Raw genomic sequence first — 25,867 nt, forward strand, 5'->3', positions numbered from 1 at the left:
ACATACCGATAGAAAATTGTTTGATCCGACTGAATTATGAGAGTGACATAGTATACGACGGAGACAGTAAAGGTCTGCAAGTTTGCCCCTTAGTGGGAGTCTTTTACTGTCTCTCTCGTCCCTGATGTCTCTTTCAAATTTCAGTCGAATCAGACACTTTTCGATCGGTATACAATTTAATTGTGTGTATGATCAACAATGTTGTTGTTAATTGCCGTAATTAATGTAACACTAATTGCAAACAATTAAGTAAAGTTTCATTAGTTTCTAGTTAATTATGATCGATATTTTTCTGTTATGATTGTATATTTCAGAAAGATGGTTGTTGTAAAGTCGAACGAATGTCCAGCGTGTATTTTACACCATACATTTACCATTTTCGCATTAGTTAAAAGTAAATGTCCACACACGGATAAAAACGTAAAATATTCGTCGTTTTCTTTCTCATCGGCCCAATTTTATATTTTGATGGTTTCAACTCTGACACAAATATCGTTATCATACGCTTTCGTCCCAATGATTGAAAATGTGTGCAAAAAAGGCACCAGAACTTGTTTAATGATTTTAACAGAGTTTATTAGTATATCTTGTGGAAATGTCTTTCTTTTGGGCGTTTTGATGTATCATAAATATTTTTTGTTAACATTGAATGGATGGAATTTTTTACTACTATTGGCAAGAAAGTACAACATTAAACCGTTAATAACTCTCGAACAATTCCAAAGTATGAAATTTAAAAAGAGAAGTATGAATATGTTCGTAATTATCACATTTATATATAATATTACTTTGGTCGATCATTATACTAAACATTTTACAACTGATTATTTCTATTGTAGATTTATAATGGACTTCAGTTTCACTTATTTGATATTAAATGTTACTTTTTTAGTTACTCAGAAACACCGATGTTGTAAAATGATTGTGGAGGCATATTTGAAACATTTGAAAAAAATCCTCAATAATCAGATTTATATAGATACAATTCTATTAAACGAAAGTGAAATTGTTCCAAATAAGTTTTTCAATATTTATGATAAATTGGATAAAATTGTCAGGTTTAATTTGTTAATACAACGGACCATAATGTTGGACAAAAAAATATTATGTTTAATATCCTTGTTATCTATTCCTGTTTTAACGTATACCTTTGTCGTTATTTTTTACGTTGAAGTGTGCGAATGGTATGATTCGGAGCAAATATTTGATAAGATACTGAATATTCAAATTTTATTATTTACTGGTGTAATGATTGTCTCTCTTATTTGGATATTGCGTCAACATGATTTAACTGCGAAATTGGTGAGTTGAAAAATCTGAAAAAATTGAATACCATATACTGAGTATATAGTCCAGTCATCTTAGTCACAATTAGGTGAATATCTTGTAAATCGAGATACCCAGCTATAAACTCGTATAAACGTAAACCCATAGCAAACGGGATATTTACAAAAAATGTGCAAAAAGTCGATTGTTGTGAATTTTGAGACTAGTTTTGGAATGTCAAAATATAAGTTTATAAGAGTTTATAGCTGGGTATCTCGATTCCCGAAGAAAACTATTATTTTCTCTGTGGGAGCTTCGAGGATAATCTTTATCAGCTTCAACCGGCCTTCCCGAACGTGGTGTATCTTCGACATCAAAATTGCCGGATCGAAATTTAGCGAACCAGTTCTGGCACTGGCATACTGTCAACACACCTTCTCCATGCACATCAGTCAATTTCTTTCTGGATTGAACAGCATTTTTACCCTTTCTATAGTAAAACTGTAAGATATGTCGAAAACGCTGCTTATCGCTTTCCATATTTAAAAGGGCACCAACCAAAAACTACTGCGTAGAATTAATTGGAATTTCACACACAAGCCTTTCTATATCAGCTCTCAATGCATATAAAAATTATACGGCTTAAGTGTGAAGTTGGGTGCAAAAAAATACAATTAAATCCTCTGTCGGGAAAAGACGAAATGACTTTCCGAACAACCCAATATAATGCACCTTAGCTGATTTAGTGAAAGTACGCACCATCTAGTATTTAATAATAAAACAAACTTTCACTCGCTTCGTATTATTGAAAGTAGATGGGGTACCAGTAGGTTTTTCGGTTTAAAAAGCAACAAAACAGCAGTTAATTGTATTATCATATCATAAATGTTTAATCTGGCAGACAATTCAATTTATGAAGACACAAACACACATCATTATTGAAACCCTATCGATAATTACAATCAACAAACAAAAATGTAATTTATCAAGCACATATTGTAATTATGATATTTGTTTTAGAATGAAGATATATTGTCGTTCCTGTTCAAATATCCCATTAGTAAATTAACTCCGGCCGAATCAGCCCAGGCAAGTTATAACCTTTAATGGGTTATTACTGTTTATTACTCCAGTTTGAAATTTTATTTCAGGTTGAGATGTTAATTACCACCTTAATAACACAAAAGCCTGTACTAAGAGCATCGGATATTTTTACCGTCGGTACCAGATTATTGGCAGCCGTACGTTCCCATGTTTTCAAATCAATCGTACGAAATGTATTAACGTAAATGTTGTAGATTTCCGGGACGGTGGTGACTTACGTGTTGGTGGCATTGCAGTTCCACGCGTCTTGGTCGAAATAATAATTTAATAATAATAATATAAAGATAATGTACATAAGCACGCACCATACGGTCGAGGACATCGCCAAAAAACCGTTTCCCGACGAACGCAAACGCAAATTGTGCCTGTGCAAAACTATGATGCCGGTTTTAACGTTGGGACGCTTCGTCGGCTTTTTTCCAGGCACATGGACGCACAAGCAGGATAAATGCGTGTTCAAGAAGTCGGTTTTTTGGTTTATATACACGGTTGCCGTAAATTGTTTTTATATCTTTCAACTTGTGCACTCCGTGGATTTTGTCAACTTAACATCGAGGAAATCTTTGCCCATTTTGTTGAACGACATCACCGATGCAATTTACGGTTTGTACATTATTGTGCTGACGCTCACAAGTTTTGTAAGATTTCCCAAACTGCTGAGGACTTTAAACGAAATGACGTTGTTGCTGAAGGATGGACTCTTTTGCCAGTCGGCCATGAAGGTGGTCCTGAAAATCCAATACGGATTTATCGCTACCATTTTTGGGATAATGCTTTGTCTGGGCAGCATCCTAACATGGCTCCATCTCTCCGAATCCTACCAAACAAACTTCGACTATAACATTTACATAAACAAAGTACTACAAATAATTTCGTTTATTTTTTATATCACCTTTTTCACTATAGTCTCTGTTTACATTGGCATTTTGGGGTGTTTTGAAAAATTAACGATCAGCTGCCTAAGATACACCCCCGTGCACCCGATGAAGGGCATCGACGAAACGAACAACGTCAAGGACTTTTTCGGTTTCATCAATTACGAGGTGTGCAAAGAAAAACATCCGTGCACAGGAAAGCTGGCCCAACTTCCGGCCCCGGATGTGGTCGAACATCTGAGGATCCTGCATGAGGAGATCAGCCTCAGCACATACGACACGAACAGTTGCATGAATCCACAATTTTTGGTTCACACAGTTGTTGAACTGACGGTACTCATCATTCATTGGTACGCCGTCATTGCGTACATTGCGTACGATTTTAAATCGCCGTTCGCCAGGACTATTCACGTTCTTAATTGCGTGTTCGTTGTATTCCACACCATCGGATTGTTTCTGTTTTTGAAGAACGCACAGGAACTCAAAAATATGGTAAGTGCGATCTTATGTGGCTAATTGGTAGAAAGTTGTTAAACTAAAAGAGAAAAGGTCATTCTGAGTACTATGGGAATCGGAAGATGCTTATGGCACAAGTACCGAATGAAAGTCAATTTAAACTACACAAACGCCTACAATTCCGTCATTAGTCAGACAAACATCTCACTTTATTTCACTAATTATTTAAATAAAATTTGAATTTATTTTTATCCAGCAGTTTTAGTAATAGTAAATTAGTAAGTAAGCAATATTAATATTAATATTACGATATTATCGAGTCTTTGAAATATTAAGTGGATCGAAATATTTGGGAGAAAATATATAAAACTTCGAATTATTGAGTGTTGATAATCAATTATTATTTATTAACTGTTATTCTTTAAGAATAATAATTTCCGATTCGACCATATTGACTACAAGTAAAACTGTCAACCTCTCTTTGTTATATTTTCCCCCATGACATTTTTTATCTTTATAAGTAAATGACTGGTAAACATTTGAATAGGAAATAGGCCAGTTTCATCAGTATTAAAAATATCGGGCATCATAGTTTCACATCACCTTTTCAATTTACCATACCAATCTAAGCAAACTGCATCATTAACACTTCCATTTTCCTTACAAACTTTTTCAAACACAATTCCATTTCTCTTTTTGAAATTTGTAAGCGACCCTTCACCTGCCGCAAAATTTTTGAAGGACACTTTTTGTCCTCTACACTGTCTCAGCCAAATTCACCTTTAATAGTGCATTTCCGTACTCCAGCAATTTGAGCAGCAATCGTCAAGCATTTATACTTTTTATAAGTCACAACTAACACAACTTTTTTAATCTGTATACATCCAACGAAAGAGTAACAGTAACTGAAAGTTAACTAAACAAACCAATTCGTGAAGAAGTGTGTCGAATTAATCATTACAAATCAGAGGCTCGTGCATTATGATACAAGTTTGATCTTGTCTCTCTCTTTTTCTCTGCAACTTTGAATTGTCGTGTGTTTGACGCGTCGTTTTGTTACTTAGCAATGATTTTTTCTTTCGAATTACCAAGTGCATAAAAATGTATTAATCTAGTTCGAAATATAAAGAGATTTTCTAGGGAACTCGTGATAACTTTGAATTATAGAAAGGTTCGAATTATCGAAGGTTTGAATTAACAAGAATCAACTGTACATTATAAGTGCATCTACACATTATGATTGACCATGTCTCACAGAACTCCGTGTTTTAAACATATTTATTTTTTTTATCTACAACTTTCTGGATATTAGTAATATTTTAAATAGTTTTCAACTATTTGCGAATATATAGTATAGACAGTGAAAGTAACTTTTTTCAATGATCGTGCATCTAAGGAAATTTATTATTTTAATTGAAAACTCACTTTCTATTTCCTTAGTGTCAACATTTCTTGCTATTTTTATTATAACCTTAAAAGAAACGTTATAATGTATGCCTAACATGAATATCATTTCAGATACAAGGATTAACAAGTTTCTTATTGGAATATTCAACGAGAATTTCCACGCAGGAAGAACACCAACAGGTCAGATTGTTTATCGAAAAACTAAAACAGCACAGACCATTTACTGCAAGTGGAGTCTTCACCATCGATTTGGGAATTGCTGGTCCAGTAAGAGGATTTCATGTTTTTCTATTTATTTTTCTTTTATGAAGTGATTTGTTTCAGATTTCCGCAAATATATTGACCTATGTTTTGGTCGCGTTGCAGTTTGAGATTCCCAAGGAATAAATCCAGTTTGACTTTGGGTTCACCCGATGTAATGCACTAAATGATGGTTTCTTCAAAATGGCAAAGAATATTTTAGATTTAGATATTATATGTTTATATGTAATTGATATAAAGTTCTAAATTGTATAAAATATTTATTTATTCATTTAAAATTACATAACAATGATTCTCAACAATATTTACACACATACATACATGACACATGAACACGAAATGATAAATTATGGGCTTATGGACTAAGGTGACACAGACTTGTAAGATGATGAGAGGTACTTTGAAAAGGAGAGACGATTTAATCCCAGCCGCCGCCATGGCCACCGCCGCCGCCTCCTCCATATCCACCTCCACCTCCGTATCCACCTCCGCCTCCGTATCCACCTCCTCCTCCATGTCCACCACCTCCTCCGTATCCACCGCCACCTCCGTATCCTCCGCCTCCACCGCCTCCGTGGTGATCGTCATGTCCACCTCCGAATCCGCCTCCGAAACCGCCTCCATATCCTCCTCCTCCGCCACCTCCGTATCCTCCGCTGCCGCCGCCACCGCCATGATGGTCATCGTGACCACCACCGAAGCCGCCGCCGCCTCCATAACCAAATCCGCCGCCTCCTCCGTATCCGCCTCCGCCACCACCTCCGTGGTGATCGTCATGTCCGCCTCCGTATCCACCTCCGCCTCCGTATCCTCCGCCACCTCCGTGGCCTCCACCTCCTGAAGAAAATAATTATTAATATTTGCATTAAATATTATTAATATTTAAAAAAATATAATATTTTTATTATATTATTATATATAAGTTTCACCAACCATAATAAAATCAAGCGAAACAAATTCAATTTTATATCCACTTGAACAAGATAAATATTTATAAGAGAAATTTTTAATTGTATTTTACTTAAAATGTATTTATTTTATTAGGTATGCTAGATTAATTTCGTATCCTAATGAAAGTATGTAATTTTTGATAAGAAATGTACTAAATAATATTAATTAATTAATTAATAACCAACTCTTACCTCCGTAACCTCCGCCGCCGCCTGATGGCAACGGATCACCACCATGAAGATGAATTACACCACCTCCTCCATGGCCACCGCCACCTCCTCCATATCCACCGCCGCCTCCATATCCACCGCCGCCTCCGCCTCCATATCCTCCACCACCACCACCGTGATGGTCGTCGTGTCCGCCTCCTAATCCACCTCCGAAACCACTTCCGCCTCCGTATCCACCACCACCTCCATATCCTCCTCCGCCACCTCCGTGGTGATCGTCATGTCCTCCTCCGAATCCACCTCCGAATCCGCCGCCTCCTCCGTAACCACCTCCACCGCCACCGCCGTGGTGATCGTCATGGCCGCCGCCAAATCCACCTCCGAATCCGCCTCCAAAACCACCTCCGTAACCTCCTCCTCCGCCACCACCGCCGTGGTGATCATCGTAGCCTCCGCCACCTCCTCCGTAACCTCCTCCTCCGCCGCTGGCTAAGACAATGGTGTGCGCGACTCCTCCGCCGCCTCCATGGCCACCGCCTCCTCCGTAACCACCACCTCCTCCTCCTCCAAATCCACCGTGGTGGTCGTGATCATCGTGGCCGCCGCCACCTCCGAATCCGCCGCCGAAACCGCCGCCAAAACCACCTCCAAAACCGCCTCCGCCTCCGTGATGGTCGTCATGACCACCGCCACCGCCATAACCTCCTCCGCCTCCGTAGCCGCCGCCTCCTCCGCCACCATGATCATGAACAATCACTTCTTTGTGGTGGTGATCGCCTCCGCCTTCTGGTACGTGGATTCTTATGTGTACACTGAAATTTCATCCCTATAGTCTTAAGATCTTTTTAAACTGGAGTATAGTATCTCATTAAGAAAGAGATTCCTTGAAGTGTAAAGCACATATTTCATGTGAGTTTATTTGAAACTGTTTTAATAATATTTGAAAAAAAATATTAACACATAAACAAAATATGTACTTGCATGTACCAGATGATAATTGTGTTTTCGATGGATACTCACTGTTCTTTACCGAATGTGGCCGCACAGTAGGCAATCAGTGCCGGTATGACCAAAACAATCTAAAAACGAAATGAACGATAATATTAAATGTTTAACAAAAGCCCAAAAATTACGGTGTAGTAGTGCGTGTACTCACAAAGTATTTGGAAGCCATTTAGAGTCCGGCTCGCCAATGCACGATGAACTCTTGTTGGTTTACCGCACCGATATGACATGTACCCCCGAACCGTGCATGTTATATAGTGAAGATGTCAAGTACCCCCAAATGGGGATGCTGTGTGCCCCCCACGAACGGTCGAGACCGTGACCTAGAGACGGCATTACGCCGCGTACCGGCGAGAGTGAAAGAAAGAAACCGACGACTGCTACGGCTGCAGGAGGCTGGAGGTTAACGCACCGGGTACCCAGCTCAAGATGAAAGCCTCACACGCAATAAGTTTGCTCCTTTTGGGAAACCTACGGGAAATTTCAATGCACATTTTCACACATTTTTTCCTTTCTTTTTTTTCTCTTCGATTTGCGTTATGTTCTTCAGTTGCCATTCTCCTACTTTTTATTTAAAGCTACCAATTCGTTCATTCATTCATCGAACGAAATATTTTATTGCATTCCAAAATTTCTACGAACTATTTGATTGATTATTTTTAAAAATAATTTCTATTAAAAGCTAATTAAAAGAATCTTTATTTTTCTTTATGAATATTTATAATAAAAGTCTTAGAAATTAGTGCCGTAAATAATACGAGTTGGTACGCAAATTTTTTTACAGTCTAATTATTATAAATTTAATTATTAGAAATTAAAAAAGAAACATTGTATAACATTTAGGTTTGTATAGATTAACAACATTAACAACATCGGTATGTAAATTTTCAAGAGTAAGTACACTACAGCAGTGCAAAATACTACGTAGTAATAAGCAGTTAATAATCTTATTTGACGGCATTGAAAGTGAAATTGTAGGCTTTTATTAAACATTTTTTTCGGTTGGAGAAATTACACCATTAGTTGGGCATGGTAAATTGCAACATATGGACTTGATCTATTGATCGAAACATAAGATTAATTAAAAAATCTGTTTAGTGCTAATTAAATTTCTCATTTATTGTTTGTTATATTTGTTGATTTTCATAAAGTAATTTAATGAATAAATTGGGATAATCATAAATTGAATACGCAAATTGTATATATGTATGTATAAAGAAGTTTACATTATTACTGACTTATAAACAAATATGTTGTACTGTAATATGAGTAATAATTGAAAATCAATACGACAATAATAGTTGAGTTCGTGACGAGGAAATAAACGAAATGTCGGAAATTGCGCTCATCCCAGAAGAATTTGTGCCGGGGATCGGATCCGAGAAAGTCGTGTCAAAGGGTTATTCTAAGTGAAAGGAAGCAAATCGCGTAATAAAACTTTCTTTGATGTAACAACGCTCATACGCTACGACCACAATTATTGCATTTTGTTTATGAATATGTGTTTCTACTACACTTGCGGTTTCGGACCGATAATTAACCGAATCCATTATGATTTTTATGTAACTGAATAGATGGATATAATAGTTTTTAATTATCACTGAAATTGATAATGATAAGTATTTTTCCATGGCTTATTTGCATTATGTTTGGTTACTTGTTAAATAGTGTAGTAAGGATTTATGTGTGTTTAGTAGTTCTTCACACGCAATTAATATGGATGGTCCATTGTACTTTCTACATGCAAGTTATGCAATAACCATAAGACGAAATACATATTCAATACACCAAACAATCAAATCAATTCGACAGGAAGGAAATCGTGAGAGTTCATTTCATTTCATTTTTACATTTTTGGTTCATTTGAAAACTTTCTTATACTCTTTCTGACAGTGACAAAAACACATTGAAGTTGAACAGTGCAAAGGTTCTCAAATCCTTAAACTTGTTTCAATGAAGAAATTAAACAACATCTCATGAAAAAATTCATTAAACTCCGTTAAATGAATCATTAGCTTTCTTATGCTCTTTCTGACAACAACAATCGCATTGAAGATGAATAGGGAAAAGGTTCTCAAATTCTTAAATTTGTTTAAATGAAGAAATTAAGCAACATCTCATGTAAAACTCATGAAACTCTGATAAATCAATTATTAGCTTTCTTATGCTCTTTCTGACGATGACAAACGCATTGAAGATGAACAGTGCAAAGATTCTCAAATCCTTAAATTTGTTTAAATGAAGAAATTAAGCAACATTACATGTAAAACTCATGAAACTCCGATAAATCAATCATTAGCTTTCTTGTCCTCTTTCTGACAATGTCAAACGCATTGAAGATGAACATCTATTGTAAAACTCATGAAACTCCGGTAAGTTTTCTTATGCTCTTTCTATCAATGACCAAAGCATTGAAGATGAACAGTGCAAAGGTGCTTAAATTCTTAAATTTGTTTCAATGGAGAAATTAAGTATCATCTCATGTAAAACTCATGAAACTCCGATAAATCAATCATTATTATCATTATAAAAAAACGCAAATTAGCTTTATATAGAAGTTCATGAAAAAAATTCTGCAGAGAAGTTAAATTTGAGATTCAATTCCAATTGCCCAGGATTGTTTTTCTCGACACATAAATTTGCTTATAAAAACTATCAATTATAATGCCGATTATTTAGTTGAATAAAAGTTATTTTAAAGAGTGTTGTTATGTTAATGTTAAATGTTGAAAAAATTAATTTATTGGGCAAAATATATTTTTATTTACGTCATCAGTTTCTAAATACTTTAACTTGTTTTATTAATTATTTTTATACATAAATGGTATATGGAAAAACAAATTGAAATAAAAAATAACATTTGAAAGTTAATTTATTAAATATCAACAATTGCAGCAATTAGCATTTCCATTCTTCTTTATTATTTAATAGCTCATCTGTTATTAAACTTTCATAAATAAACAGATGTTAAATTTACAAGGAAGTGTGTGATGTATGTAAGTTAACCAGATTAAAAACTTATCGAAAGAAGAATGTTTGTTTACTATTTGTCACGTAAAAACGTGATGTAATAGGTAATTAAACATTATGTTAAAAATAAAAAAAATTAAGGAAAAAAATAAACATCGTATCATAAACTACATTTCGTCATTTATTATTTTGGGGAAAGCACTTTAAACCATATACTTCACCTCGACATCACTAATTGCAAGTGAACGTCTGTCTGCTCATAACACACACTTAGAAATTTCTCGCGAATAATCAGCATTTATTTTTATTTCATTTATGCATAATAGCAACATTCAATACTTTAGATCTCGTCATTCAATAAACATCTTTTTTATTTACCAGATCGATGATAAATTCATACTTCAAACATAAACAGGAACTAATTCCAATACAAATTCTTCAGATTCGTTTGCAATAATTAGAGCATAAACATTGGTGTCAGCCTTGAACTGTTTTAATGATCGACAACGATTCATAAAATTGGTAATGCTTACTAGTAAAGACAAAAAAAATATTGTATATAAAAAGTGAGAGTCGATAAACGTGGTCCAATTAGAAACGATTTTCAGTTTGTTGAAACCTGTCATCGTTGAGCATTTCTCGTCTCATCTGACTTTCATTTTTCTTTCAAGCAACAAGTGCAGACGTTGCAGCAATAATTGTTGTTGTTTTTTGTTATACAACAAGTCACAATTTAAAATCTCTCTTAAAATTTGCGACTCTTCACAACTGAACTATGCACTTAGTGGTGACATTATAAACAAGTAAAACATTTTTTATTTAGAATTTAGATCCTGATAAAAGAGTTAAACATTTTCTGTTTCTGTGTCTGTATTTGTTGATCGTGATTATGCCATCAGGGAATTTTCTCCCATTAACACAACTGATGTTGATGTTGATTTAGAATTGTACGTTTCATTTTTCTAACAATCATAATCCGACTTTGTAATTTTATTTATGGTGTCGGGAAAGTGAGTGATTATTTGACGTTTTGAAGACCGGTTTCGTATACGAATTGTTTCGGGCAGATTTTTGTTTATCGATTGCGAAACCTCACTTTCATAAATTATAGCCCCAAACTCAGAACTCTGTTCGGGATCTCGATAAATGAATGAATTACTTATTTCGTTCTGGGAATATGTCTGTGGAAATTTCACTCACGGTTAATTTCTCTTATAGAAAACACCGAGAATTAAATTAATTCACTTGAACAATCGGCTTGGTTTCTATAATGGATTCTGTGAAAAAATAAACAAAACATATAAAGAATTATGAATGTGTTTAATTAGCTTTTAAATATTTTATGAATATCATTTTATTATCACACACACTTTAAATAGACTTTTTGTTGCACTTTAAATTCGTTTAACTAAAATCTGTGATCATTTATCAAACATTTCGACTTGAAGAATCCAATAAATTATGCAAATGATGAAATTTTACTACAAATACATAAATTTGAATGAATAAAATATTCGCATTAACATAGAAAAACGATAAAACCGCTGACACATTAGTTCGGGTCTGAATAGATGAGCCGGGTGACTCGGATTAAAGAAGTGTATCAATCACATGAATCTCGCGAAAGAAAGTAAAATCTTTAAATGATTTTAATCGTGAAATGCGACTGGAGGTCATCGTGTTACGGTTATGGGCGTGTGTAGAAAACAAATCTATTTGCGTTTATGTCCATTTGGTATGCCTGGATTGTAGAACTAATGTTTTCACTGTGAATTATTTATTTACATATTTCTTTAGATCTTCGACCAATTTATTTTTAAAATATTATACGGATTATACGATATCTACAATTTGTAAATTTATATTTAATTATTAATTATGTACCCGATGTTTGGTAATTATGCGAGAGTGATTATCGTATTTTTCCAAAGTCATGAGTAGAAATCAATCTGGATCTCGTATCACTTTCATTGTGTATATTTTATTGTTGGTATTTAATTGACAAATGAAAATTGCTTTCAGTTGTGTAATCGTATTATAGTGAATATTGTTCATTCATTGTTCATTGTTTTCATAAACATTTTTTTGATTAAAAAAACTATTTAACAATACAGATGATAAAAATAAAAATAAAATGAAATTGTCCGATTAATTTAATATAATTGTTAAACAAGAAGATTCTTCAGTATTCTCAACTACATATTCTTTTAAAATATATTGTTTTAAGGTTTTTGTTTAAATATCATAAAACAAATATTTTATAAAACTTATCGAATCTCTGTCATAAAATAATATAGGCAACTAAGATAACACTGTTATTCAGAAAAAAGTCCATTAAGTAATACATAAACTGTAGTTAATAAATGAAAGTTTATTTCAGTGCTAACAGATGGCGCACATTATGTTTATCATGTTATATATGTTAAAATGTAGGTGGCAGAATTGTAGTTATGACACAATGATAACATTTTTATTAATAACAATCAAGCAATAAAATGTAAACAACGATATATATATATATATATATATATATATATATACAGTATCAAAAATGATGAACGTGTCTACTTGCGTATTGAGACGGAACATCAATACCCCTTTGTAAACAAAAAAGAAAGATATACATGCAATTATGTGGACGGGCCGGACTGACTGGAGGGGATCATTTGGTTTTGCTGCGTTTATCATGCGGTTCGCCCCCGCAGACAAGTCGGTGTCTTTGAACACTTTATTTAATTGTTTTTAGTTTTTTTTACTTATGCATTTATTTATTTTATTTAATTTTTTGGATACATTTTTATTTTGAAAAAAGAACTTTATTTTTAGAATACTTATTTTTGTTTTTAATATCGCATATGGAGAGTTACTTAATGCATTCGCAAAGCGCAAACGCGCACTAGCACGGCGCATTGTCTCTGAGAGTGGGGATTCCTACTACCGGGCAAAATTTTTCTCTCTTTGTCGTGCATCCATCTCTTACAACATCTAGACACGAAGAGCATTTTTCGCACTGTATATATATATAAATATATATATGTAACAATTTAAGACAAACATAAGTAATGTCGTATTAATGCGTATAAAAGACTCGATTAATAATAATGGAAAAATCACCCGTTGTGAACTTCAACATCAAACTGTGAGGACCGATCCAATATTAATGACTTATCTTCTTAAATATCATGTACCATCAACCATAATTAAGTTAATTCATATTAAATATTATAATATATTGATTATTCAAAAATAAAATGCTAGTTTGTCGTGTTAGATTCTATTTTCTAACGATATACCAAAAATGCACTCGCTTTTTTGTCTCAAACCAGAATGAATGAGTGACCTCATTGTCACCTAGCCACTCCGTTACGATAATTCCAGGAATTTCAATTTCCATTTTGACATGGTTACGGGTCACTTCCAGGAATCCCGGCATTCACTTTGACCTGGGTACGGCTATACGTTCATGAGGTTGTACCGATATGACCGTTAAATCCGATTTTGTTACAGTAGTAATGTTTAAATTAAATGAAACGTTCGAGTTTATCCTGTTTGTAAATCCAATCAAAATCGCATAACCAGTTTATCGGTTTAGACCGCGGTCAGGATTATTGACCATTTCGAATATTGTTTATAAATAACACACAAAAAGTCCTTACAATATATAATAAAATCCCCACGTACACGATTATAGGCAACAGCCAAGCCAAGCCAAGACTTCTACTTAGCTTCCCTTACGGAGCTTAACTGTGTGCCCCCGCAGATCTCCACTACCGTCACCCTGGGTTCGAACACCATGATGGTATTACCATCTCTGCTTAGCACTTCCACTGATACCACTCAAGCATTATATGTATGCAACCTGTCGAATCTTTTCATTTCATAAACTGCAACCTTTTGAATATTAGCTCTGGAACTCCCTGTAGAGATCAAACGCAACCTAACATTACTGTCTGGACAAAATTATTTGTTTCAAAAACAACAACCTTGATCTTATTCTCTTCATTCTCAATTTATCTGTTGTTTAGCATCGCTATCTGAAAGAAAACTTTTTTGTGAAGATTTTACTGCTATAAATTTTGAAATATGGGAATCTGAGTCAGTAGCAACTTGGAAACTGGTAATATCAATATTCGACATGGTGGTGGCCGACAACGAGTTATGACCACATTTTTTGATTTGAATGGGTTAGTGTTCATAGTAATTCCTCTTTATTTATAATTTACCATAAATTAAATATTAATATATGTAATTAATAATACAACACTGTATTAAAACGGGAATTACTTTTAGGGAATCATTATGGATATTACAAGCAATTTACCAAAACTGGCACTGGGCAATGATTAATTAAAAGATCAAAATCCTTTTCCGATCTATCGAATTTAACCAAAGTTGAGTCAACTTAAAAATAAATTTTGTGACAATTCCAGAAAATAAAGTAAACAACAGTGTATCAAAAACTACATTGAAGGAAACCATAAGTAAAGAAAATAAAATTGCACCAGACCTGCACATAACTCATCAGCAGGGGAATCGAAACCGAAAATAACCAAACAGGAGTCAATACCTAGTTGGGATTATAAAGGGAGGTTTCAACAATTAAATGAAAAATATTCTGCATAACAGGAAAGTTTAAAAGGATCGATTGTTAGGTAAGGTGCCTTTTAATTTTAGAATCAATTTTTAAAATTATAATTATAATTGTTTATTAATTTCTGTTTCAGGTCTTTCTGAAATTGAAGACAACTATGAAAAACTTCAGACATAATTGGAAAAGTTATACACAAACAATATTGTTTTTTCAAGAACAATTAAAACATATGAATCGGAATTAGATATATTAAGAGATCTATTAAGAAAAAGAATATAGTCAGTTAATATATCATGATTGTGGAAAAGGAAGCAATAATAATAACTGTTAACAAAACGAAGATAAAGTGTTGTATGATCAATTATTGTCGTTAGTTATTTTTGTCAACTCTTCATTTGTTATTGCTTGTGTTATATGATAACATAAATATAGCATATTAAAATCTGAATCTGATATAATTTGTGTAGAAAAGGAAAACTTGTTAAAATCATTGGAAGAACAATTAAAAAAATGCCAACTTAGAAAATATGTTGAGAGTGCTGACTGAAAGACTTTAGGAAGCAACTGTTATTTATAGAAAATCGAAGCTAACATATTTATTGCAATCCTGTTTAGGTGAAAATTCTAAAACACTAATGTTTCTAAATATATAGCTCCATTTGAAGGAAACTATTTAGAGAGTATAAATTCATTACGTTTTGTTTCTAGAAGCAAAGAGGTGAAACATAAAATAAATTCGAATAATGATTGTTTAATATATATTTCTATAAATGTTTTTATTAAGTACTGTAAAGTGTAGTTTGAAATTATTATTGGAATTTTTATACCAAGTATGTATCCGTCATTAATTATTTTAAAATTGTGTTATAAGTCGTATTTTAAAAATAAAAGATTTTAAACATATTTTTAAAATACAAAATGATGATTAAGGATCAGAAGAAAATGCATGTTATGATTGTTTCATAATATGATCAAGCTATTCTCATAATTATTTAAAATAATTATTATTCTCAGAATTATTTAAAATTCATTTTGCAATACTGAAACATTAGGAATGCTAGTCTAATATTGGAATAATCTTTAAAAATGTATTGGCATATATTACTTAGTGTTCCTTCTTATATACTATATAATATAATTATATATATTATATTATTATAACAGATTAAGATTTATTATTTATATTTATCATATATATTTATTTATTTATTTTATACAGTTAGACAATATGCAAATCAATTTCTAATAGTGATTGTCACTTAATTAATTTTGTAAACTTAGTTGCCTAAATATCTGTTCATTTTTACATTGTACTGTGGTAGTGTTGTGCCTCCTCACCTATAAAATTGTCAGTTTTACAACATATTACTCTTCCATTTTAAAGAATAAAAACGTAAAAATGTATTGTTTATATTAACATATAAGAGTAATATATTATAAAAATGACAATAAACAAGCAACAAATATTGAATAAAAAACCGCGGACTAACTATTTCTTAAAGCGGTAAATTTTATTGGCTAACGTGAAAAACAATAATAAATAATTTATTTTGTTTGCCGTGTCTCTTATTTTCAAAAGGATAGTAAAGATATTTGGTATAAAGGAGATTTTTGTGACATAATACTGATCATTCGAAATCTACGTTGTTAATTATGCGTAAACAAAAATAGAATATTGTTTTTGATTTCTAGTTATATAATGTGCTTCACCAGACTCAAATCGGACGTATTATTCTTACAGGGGATTATGCTTCATGCGAAATATTTAATCACATCACATAAATAGATGATGACCTCATAATGTGCGTGTAAATTAGAGACTCTAATTTACAAGAATTTTCAAAAAATGTTACAGATTTTGTCATGTAAATAGCAGTTCATCACCACAAAGTTTGATATAAAATATATTATTACTAATAAATTCATCAATTAATTCTTAAATTCTTAAAACGAAATCCTATCCATATTAAACGTTTAATTAAATATAATACAGGTAAATCACATAGCAACAAGCTTATCAGTTGAAGCTTCAAGTTTTTTTAGTGTACTTTAAATTCCATGGATGTAATTTTGAAACTAAGTCTTTAGCACCATCAGATAGATATTCAGGTAAAGTAAAACAAGTTGTACTAATTCTTTTATATATAATATTTAATCATTTAACGTTAAAAGGCAGTGTTCCGTTAAAAATTCATAACATAATACATATATACTCCATAAGTCCACTTGTGCTTGAGTGTAGCACCTTTTAGCATCTCTGGCGATAAGTAATCCAAAGTGCCATAAAGTGTGTCTCTTTTGGATGACGGCGCATGTACTGACCACCCAAAGTCGGCAATTTTTATTTCTCTTTTTGGACCAATTAATAGGTTTTCTTGTTTAATATCTCTATGTATTACATCCTTCAAGTGACAGTAATCTAATACAATTAATGCTCTTTGTGCTATAAATCTTACTGCTATCTCTTCAGAAAATCTTTTATTTGGTTGTTTTTGAAGAGCCTTGTATATACTATCTAAAAAAATAAATGCTATGAGATAATTGGATATTAATATGAATAATTTAAGCTAATATAAATGATCTTTGGTTTTTTAAAGTTAAAAATGAACACTTATTAAAAATTGAGACCCTCACAATATTGAGCACTGCGTATCATATATATTATAAATATATTTGAAAAATGATAATTAATTACATACTATTTGGAACCTTTTTCAATATAATATAAACTCATTCATCATGAAAGTAAGCATATAATTTTAAGATATTCTTATGTCTGAGATAACTTTGAATTTCTATTTTCCTTCTAACTTGATGTTGATTATTGTAGTTTTTAATTTCAGTTTTATACAATACATTCAGTGCAACTAAAAATTTAGACTGTTTCTCACGAGTAAGATACACATTTCCAAATTTTTAATTCCCAGTGGTTTGCCAATGTCGAAGTCGCCCAAAGTCCATGTCTTTGGTTAAGGATCATGTAACCCATTGTTTTTTGCAGTTTCTACAGGTTTCACATTATGAATATCCACCAAACTCGTTTTTACTGGATCCACATGTTTTGTTGGTTTCTTTTGATTGACGTGTTGGTTTCCGTTTCCGAATCAAAACCTCTGTTTTCAGACATTTCCTAATACCCGTCCGTTTAACACTTCCGCTGATTCCGTACCGGTACCCTTCGCATTTAATCGGATGATACTTTATTACAATGATATGACACTCTGATTCCACACAAGTACTATACGTATGCAACCAATAGTACTACTTGCGTTTCACATAAACCATCCGACAAACATATTAAACTGTGGTATCGGCAAATGTATCATTTAAATGCACTTTCACTAAAATCGTACACAAGACAGTTGTTGGTTCCCCGATGTTACATTCGGTTTGGATTGTATATTATCAAGTTTATTTTGTATAATATTAACAATAGGCGTATCGTAAATGTCAAAGTTAAATCCTAGTGCCATTTATTTTGTGTTTAATTAAGTTTTGAACTACCAGTGGGAGATAATCTCAGTCATATTTTTCTTGTGTAACTTAATCTTTGATTCGAAACTTTTAGGTATTTTTATCGTTTAATTCACATGAAATGGGAGGTACGTTTCTGCTGTCACGTAGATAGTATCTGATATCAGGTATTCAATTAAACAAAACTAAATTTTTGAGTCCGTAAAATTAATCAACTTGTTAGAAAATTCAGTTTCATCGATTTATTTTCGAATTATTCGTCAATTAATTGGACATAGTCTAAAAGGAAAGTTGTAAAAGGGGCAATCATTTTATTGTATTTACTTAGAGGAGGGCCAATTGGACAAGTGGCCATTATCATGATAAAAGAGGCAACCCGATGCTAATGAATTCGAAGCTCATTGACGAAACGGTGGGCAATTAATAAAGACGTGTAACGGACAATACGAATGAGATATGAAAATGCCCAGTCAATAAACCAACAAAATTATCCTACGTCAAAACTTTTGACATGTTGATTTTAAATGTGTCCGTAGAACAAAACACTATAAAGCGACGTTACGTTTTTATCTTTTTTCTCAGTGGTGGGACATGTGTCCGAATTAATTATTCCTTTTTTTCGTTTTGATTTAAATACATCCCTCAGTGGATGGTGAAAACTACTCTTCAAAACTGAAGTGAATATTTATTTCTACTCGTTCATTGAAAGCTCCGGCTGTAACTATAAAAATTATATATTTGTAAACATAGAAAATTACCAAAAAACACGGAGACTTAAAAAGATGGGCATAAAATGCGTGGTATGTATGTTGGTGGTCTTGTAAACTATTTACTTATAGCCAATAAAAAGACTATTAAATCTAGAGTACGCACTTTAATAAATTAGAGATGGTTTCGGTTTTTTTTGAGCGTGTTCTAATTTGCCTATGTCATCGTATCAGCGTTTTATAGTCACTTTAATGTCTGTAGAATTTTTTTTTAATTATACAAAAATTAATAAAATCCAAGCAATTAAAGATAAATTGGTTTTTGAGTGGCGGCGGCACTAACAACAATTTTAGTTATTAATAACCGAAGTCGAAAAAAATGTTAATTGATTATAGATTGATTCAGATTTGGATTAGTCATGACGGCGCCTCTGTTGCTGATATTCTACAATTAATTATCCTGTTTTATTAGACTTATAAAAAATATAAATGTGGCCTTTGTTTCAGTCGGTTTATCGTTTAATTGGTCCTAAAATACCGATTTATGTTGGAATAAACGTGCGTTATCGAAATACTTCTTGTTTTGATGTTTCAAAAGGAGTTAGTTAATGAATAAATATCACATCGATACAGTTGGAATTTTAAATTTATTACATACTTACGTGTTATGTTATATTAAATATATATAAATAAAGTGGTGGAAAAATTACTTATTTTTTAAAGATTATAAAATGATTATGGACAAATATGTAAAACTGTTTATTATGAGACGTTTCTTAAAGAAAAGGGCCTAAACAAAAATATCACAATGATGGTGACAGATGGGAAAGGCATCCATCAGTAACATAAGTCAGTGATTGTTCCCGGGGGACACGCCACTGCATTTGTGATCTAGCGCACGCACATGAAGAAGTGGTGCGTCAGAAGGAGTGCGTCTTGGTCCTAAAGTCGTACTTGAGATCGTCTTCGATGTGCTCGGTAACCGGTTTGACGTGGTTGTCGTCTCCGTAGTGGTCGTCGTCGCCGGAGAGGCCAGTGTCGTGCGGATAGAGAAGGGGCGGCGGCGGCGCGGCCAAAAGGACCGGCTGAAACAACTTTTCCAACGGTATCCCCACCTCCCCTTTCCATTCATTCCCACAGCATTTTTTATCGACGCCGGACTTTAATTTACCACCGAACGGATCCTTCACATACTTCGTTTTTTTCTCTGGTTTTAATAGGTCCGTATAAAATTTATTGTCGGGCACCACCTTCAACGACGATAAGGGAAAGTCCTTAGGGAGAATTAACCTTTCATCGTCTTCCAAACGCAATCGGATGCGCTGCTCGTGCTGATGCTCCCTTTATAACATATATCATCATCATCAACATCATTATTCATCTTATTATTAAATCCTATATTTTTTTCAATATTCAAATTTAACTTATTAATTTATATTAAGTAGAACATAAGTCTTGTGCAAATTTTATTGGAAATAGAAATAAATTATTTAGAAATTAACCTAAAAACAATATTAATCAATAACATATTTTATCGAAAACGATGAAATGAGGATGTAAAGCAATTGTATTAGGTATTATATTACACATAATCTATTTGCACTATTTCCTATGTTGTCTAAACGGTTATTATGTGTTTGCTAACTAGCATATTTTATTGTTTTATAACATAACGAAGGAAACGTACAAACCAATTATTATTTGCTTTACGAGCGTATCATTTTAATTAACTTTACATCTACCCATCTTTTGTTACTTGAAAAACGTTATTATTTATGTGCAGATCGTTAAAATATTCTACTTTTATTCTCGTAACGATTCTGCTTTTTGTGATCATAATTCATATTTTTTGATAAGAATAAATAACTGTTTTAAAATTTTTTGGAGTAATATTTGCACATTCATCAATTAATACGAATAAATGTAATGTGTTAAGTAATTAAACGTTAAGTAAAAGGAAAAACAGCAATCCATTAACTGCAACAAAGTTATACATATTCTCAACTTTCTTTAGAGAGGAAACAATAATTAATTTCAAGCCACTTTGTGGTGTACAAAGTAATTGTATTAAACGGTATTATATCCATATATATTGAAAAAGCAAAATAGCAATACGAAAAAAAAAAAAAAAAAAAAAAATAACTGAAAACATTAAAATAAATTTTAAGAAGACAACTTTTATATCGAATTAAATTAGTGGTAGGATATATAGTTTGGACTAACGAGACAATGGATAGCGGTATAGTTGAGAGATGAGTTCGTCTAGCCGCCACATAATTACCAGATAAATTATTTTACAATCAAAATACCTACCATAACCCAAAAACGAGTGAACATTGGGCGGCAAAAACAACAACGACCTGCAACAAAGAACAATGGACTCGTACAATTTTAGGGTTTCAACACGACCGACTAAATTAAAATCCAATTTACGATTTTGATATCTATATTTGAAAAATGATTTTTTCACAGCATATTGTATTGTTCTTCCTTTTGATTTATTAACGACCAGTGGTGTGGATGAGGTGATTAGTTTCACCTCTTCCTCTCATCTTGTCTTCTTGTATTAATAACAGCTCAATTAATATACATAATTTATTATTTTGTGTAGGTTTACATCTAATTGGAATTATTAACTTTTTTTTTCATCGTCCATCTCGTTTTTTAAAACAAATTAAAATGAATATTTTAAGGTTTCACGTAAATGTCACATTTGAACTACATAATTTGTTTTTAATGTTTACAAGGAAACATTATTGTTGAACTGTTGTTTTAATTTCGATTTCCTGATACCCTGAAAAATACGACACAGCAGAACAGACAGAAACTAGTTAACCCATAATTAAAAAAGTAAAACATTTATAAGAACAAAAAAGTTGACATGTTTTCTACTACTTGAAGAGAAATTTCATGGGATAGTAAAAATAAACTTTTTCATTTGATTGTACCTGTAGCTGTCTACATTTAAAAAATTTCTTTGACTATAGTTTTGATAATAGTTTCCTACTTATTGGATAATGCCAAAGAAAACTGGAAAAACAGAGCTGTAAAATGCGGATGTGCGTACAGGAAATTCCATCGTGAAAGTAGGTAGGTACATCTCGGACAATGATCAAGCTAAACGTCAATTAAATTACACAACCGTAATCATGATCAATCAGAAAACGATTATCATACAAGTGAAAAAAAATGCACAAAGTAGACATACCTTAATTAACTGCACCATGATCAGACGTCGAGTACGTACAAGAACCACTGCGGTCACAACACCGACAACTCTTGCTTATATCGTTCGGTATATCGATTCATTGCGGATGAAAGCTGCAATTCTCTATACCTATACTTATTGAACGACGATTGCTGCTTCTTCTGTGTCTTCGTTTCATTGTTGTCTTGAACGTATTGACATAAGTTAGAAACGCACGGTCGTAAATTTTTGATATATTTCCCTTAGTCCAACAATTGTAGTATTACATAAAATGGTTTTCTAGCAACTCACGCAACTATTACTGGATATTTCATTTATTCAATTTGGTGTAATAAATCATATAAAAATATGGTTAAAAATTATATATATATATATATATATATAAATTTAAAATTATTAAAAAACTATTACGTACTGGGATTCAAATGCGAATATCTTCTAAATGGTCAGAGTAATCGATTAATCACAGTGATCAATGTCAATGGAAGATTTGGAAACTTGAGATGAGGAGGACCTTCCTATTAAAATTAAGAGCTCATCTTTAAAAGTGCCTAGGAACCACTTTTTCAGTGTCGGAAGTTATGGTCAAAATTGTGAAAGTTACGTAATGGCCATTCTAATAATTTTTTCATTTAGTTTACACAAAGTGTTAAAGGAGCAGATGGTCGTAATTAAATCGCCACTTGCCTTTTTACTTTCTACGATTCATTAGGAAATCTAATCTGTAAAATAAATGCATAATTCATATCATAAAAAATTATGATAGCAATATCTCAATTTTCCTAAATCAATTTTCTTTGAATCGCTGCCGTTTTCACTTTTTCACTAACTTCATGAACATCGTCGCATATCTGAATCTAGATCTAAATTTTAACAGGTAAAGTGCAGGAATCAATTTACAAATGTATTCATAGTGTATTCAAAAATATAATAAATAATAAATCTTCCATCACATCTTATAAGAAGTAAAATGAGATAGATACAGAAAATGAACAAAACGAAACAGTGTTAACAACCTTGATATTGAAAGTGAAATGTTTTATGTAATGGCACTTAATAATTTTAAAAGCCGTTCCAATTCGTGTCGGTTTAACCGATTCGAGTTTTCTTCCGGATGGAACACGGACATTAATTACCGTTTAGCATTGTAATTTTTCTTGAAGAAAGCTTCACATATAGATTGCCGCAAATTGAGACAATGTGGAAAGTTGATGGTCTCATTATAATTATGACGGTAATTTATTTGTTATGTGTCACGAAAATATTTTATTAGTCTCTCTAATTTCTTGCGACGTTTCAAATTATTAATTGTAAATAAAACAACTAACCTTGAGATGTCTAAGAATTATTTAAGGCTGAAACGTGTAATAGAAGATATCATAATGTGGATCACAAAGCCTTAAAATACCAGACGGAAAATCGACTACACAAACGCGGCGTTAAACTAAAACTGCTGATTAAAAAGGTAAAATTTAACGTTTCAGGGTGTAGTTTAAGACATGATGTTTTTTGCAATTGATCTGTTTACTTTCAAGCAATTTGTTGTTCTTTTAGAAAGGATTAGCGATTGTAACATACCAGGTACCACCACGAAAATTATGAACGAACAATGACTTACTTAATAATGTATATCCAACAGTTTAAATAACTATTTTAATTGATTTATTTTCATTGTTCGGAAGTTAATGGATTTATTTAATTAATTAATTTAAAACTTAATTTAAGACATTAATTTAAAAATTTAGAGAATTAGATCATGTATTTGAACTGACCTGGTAAGTAATTAGTCTCAGTGAAGGTAGAAAAGAAAGCATCAATTTGGCGCCCTTGCATCGATACACAGGAGTAAAAGTAGATTGACCGTTATATTCCAACTTCCATATTGAGACGTTACATTTTATCGAACATATTTATATATAAATATGTATGGCCCATGCCCCACGGAAATTCCTTGGATGAACATAAATTATATTATGGGGAATTCTCATAATATTACGATTTGTCTATTGAAGTTTAGGTTCCGGGAAGGCTTGTTTGGTTTAGGAGTGCCTACACACCTTCAAATAGCCTGAGCGCCCTGTCTCAGTCTCAATCATCTCTCCATCATCTCCCAATCACAGCAGAACCAGATAAGTTAAGTAAAAATAATAATTTAAGTAAATTTAAAAAAAGTAAATCTTTTGTATATTAAAATATTTTCCGATATATTTATAAAAAGTTACATTTTTAGTGTGGTTTTTAGCATTACCATTATGCTACAGGGACATACTGTAATATAGAGAATACTGTCGTATTTTGTGATGTGTATGAAACATAAGGGAAAGATAAAAAAAGTTATTGTCAGTGCATCCCTGGTGGGGATCGAACCCACGACCTTTGGATTAGAAGTCCAACGCGCTATCCGCTGCGCTACAGGGACTGATACAAAAAAGTGTGAATAGACATAATTTATCATGGCCATCTATGACTTACTTCAATTTATTTGCCTTCTTTTTTTTATTATTACTAAATTTAATTTCTATTTTAAAAACATTTCATTATGATCTTTATTTTACCCTATTAAATTAATTTAAATTTTTAATTATATTATTAAATAATTATTATATAATTCATGATTTTTAAAAAAGAGATTAAAATTCATATTAATAAAATCTCTTTAAAAATTATACTTTGTCAATTTATATAGAAGTAGGAAATACATAGATACATGTTGTGATTTAACCAGGAATTTCATTATAGAGATGTCAGTGCCGCGTGTCACGCTCTTCAATCTTGCGTGTCAGTCCCTGTAGCGCAGCGGATAGCGCGTTGGACTTCTAATCCAAAGGTCGTGGGTTCGATCCCCACCAGGGATGCATGTAATACTTTTTTTTCTTTCTGAACTTTATATATCAAAGGTGGCCAAACTGCGGCTCGCGAGCCACATGCGGCTCTTTGAAGGATTATTTCTGGCTCTAGACAAATGTACCAGAGTATTATCAAAAGAAGTGAAATAAATAATAATAATTTTTAATATTTAAATTCAATATACATATTTTGTACTTTTATTTATACGTTTTCAATAAATATAATTTCTGTAAAAAAAAATAATACCTTTTTTGCATACCTTTTAAATATGTATGTAATTACGGCTTGCGCAACATTTCAAATTTTAAAAATGTCTCGACTATCAAGGATCTTGGCCATCCCTGTTATATATATTTTATTAATATTCTATTAAATGCTTAACCATCTCAATTCTAAAAATAGATTTAATATTGATTTAGGTACCGCTTTACATTTTCAACTGTAAAACGAATTCATTAAATTTGTCTAATTAACCTATTATAAAAATATATAGTATACATATAAAATAAATTATTATAATTAATTGTACTGTCATGATGTGCAAATTAAAACTTGGCTTTGTTTAAATCTTCCGA

General features: G+C 32.3%; 3 protein-coding genes, 2 non-coding genes and 1 pseudogene across 5 annotated transcripts; 2 read left to right on the plus strand and 4 right to left on the minus strand.

Annotated features, from left to right (window-relative positions):
• Window positions 1–2,417: 2,417 nt before the first annotated feature.
• On the plus strand, window positions 2,418–5,626 carry LOC109595208 (uncharacterized). The gene is made up of 4 exons (XM_020010513.2): window positions 2,418–2,507; window positions 2,565–3,737; window positions 5,220–5,375; window positions 5,433–5,626. The coding sequence occupies exons 2-4, from the start codon at window positions 2,658–2,660 to the stop codon at window positions 5,493–5,495; spliced, it is 1,299 nt and encodes a 432-aa protein (XP_019866072.2). The 5' UTR covers window positions 2,418–2,507; window positions 2,565–2,657; the 3' UTR covers window positions 5,496–5,626.
• Window positions 5,627–5,734: 108 nt separating this feature from the next.
• Window positions 5,735–7,891, minus strand: LOC109595207 (uncharacterized). Its single transcript, XM_049962610.1, has 4 exons — window positions 7,647–7,891; window positions 7,511–7,569; window positions 6,512–7,302; window positions 5,735–6,206 (listed from the first exon to the last, which is right to left on the minus strand). Exons 1-4 carry the CDS (start codon window positions 7,662–7,664, stop codon window positions 5,788–5,790), a joined length of 1,287 nt encoding a protein of 428 aa, XP_049818567.1. The 5' UTR covers window positions 7,665–7,891; the 3' UTR covers window positions 5,735–5,787.
• A 9,194-nt stretch (window positions 7,892–17,085) lies between these two features.
• Window positions 17,086–18,240, minus strand: LOC109595194 (aurora kinase A-like; annotated as a pseudogene).
• A 1,908-nt stretch (window positions 18,241–20,148) lies between these two features.
• On the minus strand, window positions 20,149–22,463 carry LOC126264652 (uncharacterized). Its single transcript, XM_049963333.1, has 3 exons — window positions 22,446–22,463; window positions 21,551–21,597; window positions 20,149–20,578 (listed from the first exon to the last, which is right to left on the minus strand). Exons 1-3 carry the CDS (start codon window positions 22,461–22,463, stop codon window positions 20,158–20,160), a joined length of 486 nt encoding a protein of 161 aa, XP_049819290.1. The 3' UTR covers window positions 20,149–20,157.
• Window positions 22,464–24,791: 2,328 nt separating this feature from the next.
• On the minus strand, window positions 24,792–24,864 carry Trnar-ucu (transfer RNA arginine (anticodon UCU)). The gene has a single exon. It is a non-coding gene; the product is annotated as a tRNA-Arg (tRNA).
• A 363-nt stretch (window positions 24,865–25,227) lies between these two features.
• Window positions 25,228–25,300, plus strand: Trnar-ucu (transfer RNA arginine (anticodon UCU)). Its single transcript has one exon. It is a non-coding gene; the product is annotated as a tRNA-Arg (tRNA).
• Window positions 25,301–25,867: the final 567 nt, after the last annotated feature.

The sequence above is a fragment of the Aethina tumida genome, chromosome 2 (genome assembly GCF_024364675.1).
Source record: "Aethina tumida isolate Nest 87 chromosome 2, icAetTumi1.1, whole genome shotgun sequence".
NCBI lineage: Eukaryota > Metazoa > Arthropoda > Insecta > Coleoptera > Nitidulidae > Aethina > Aethina tumida.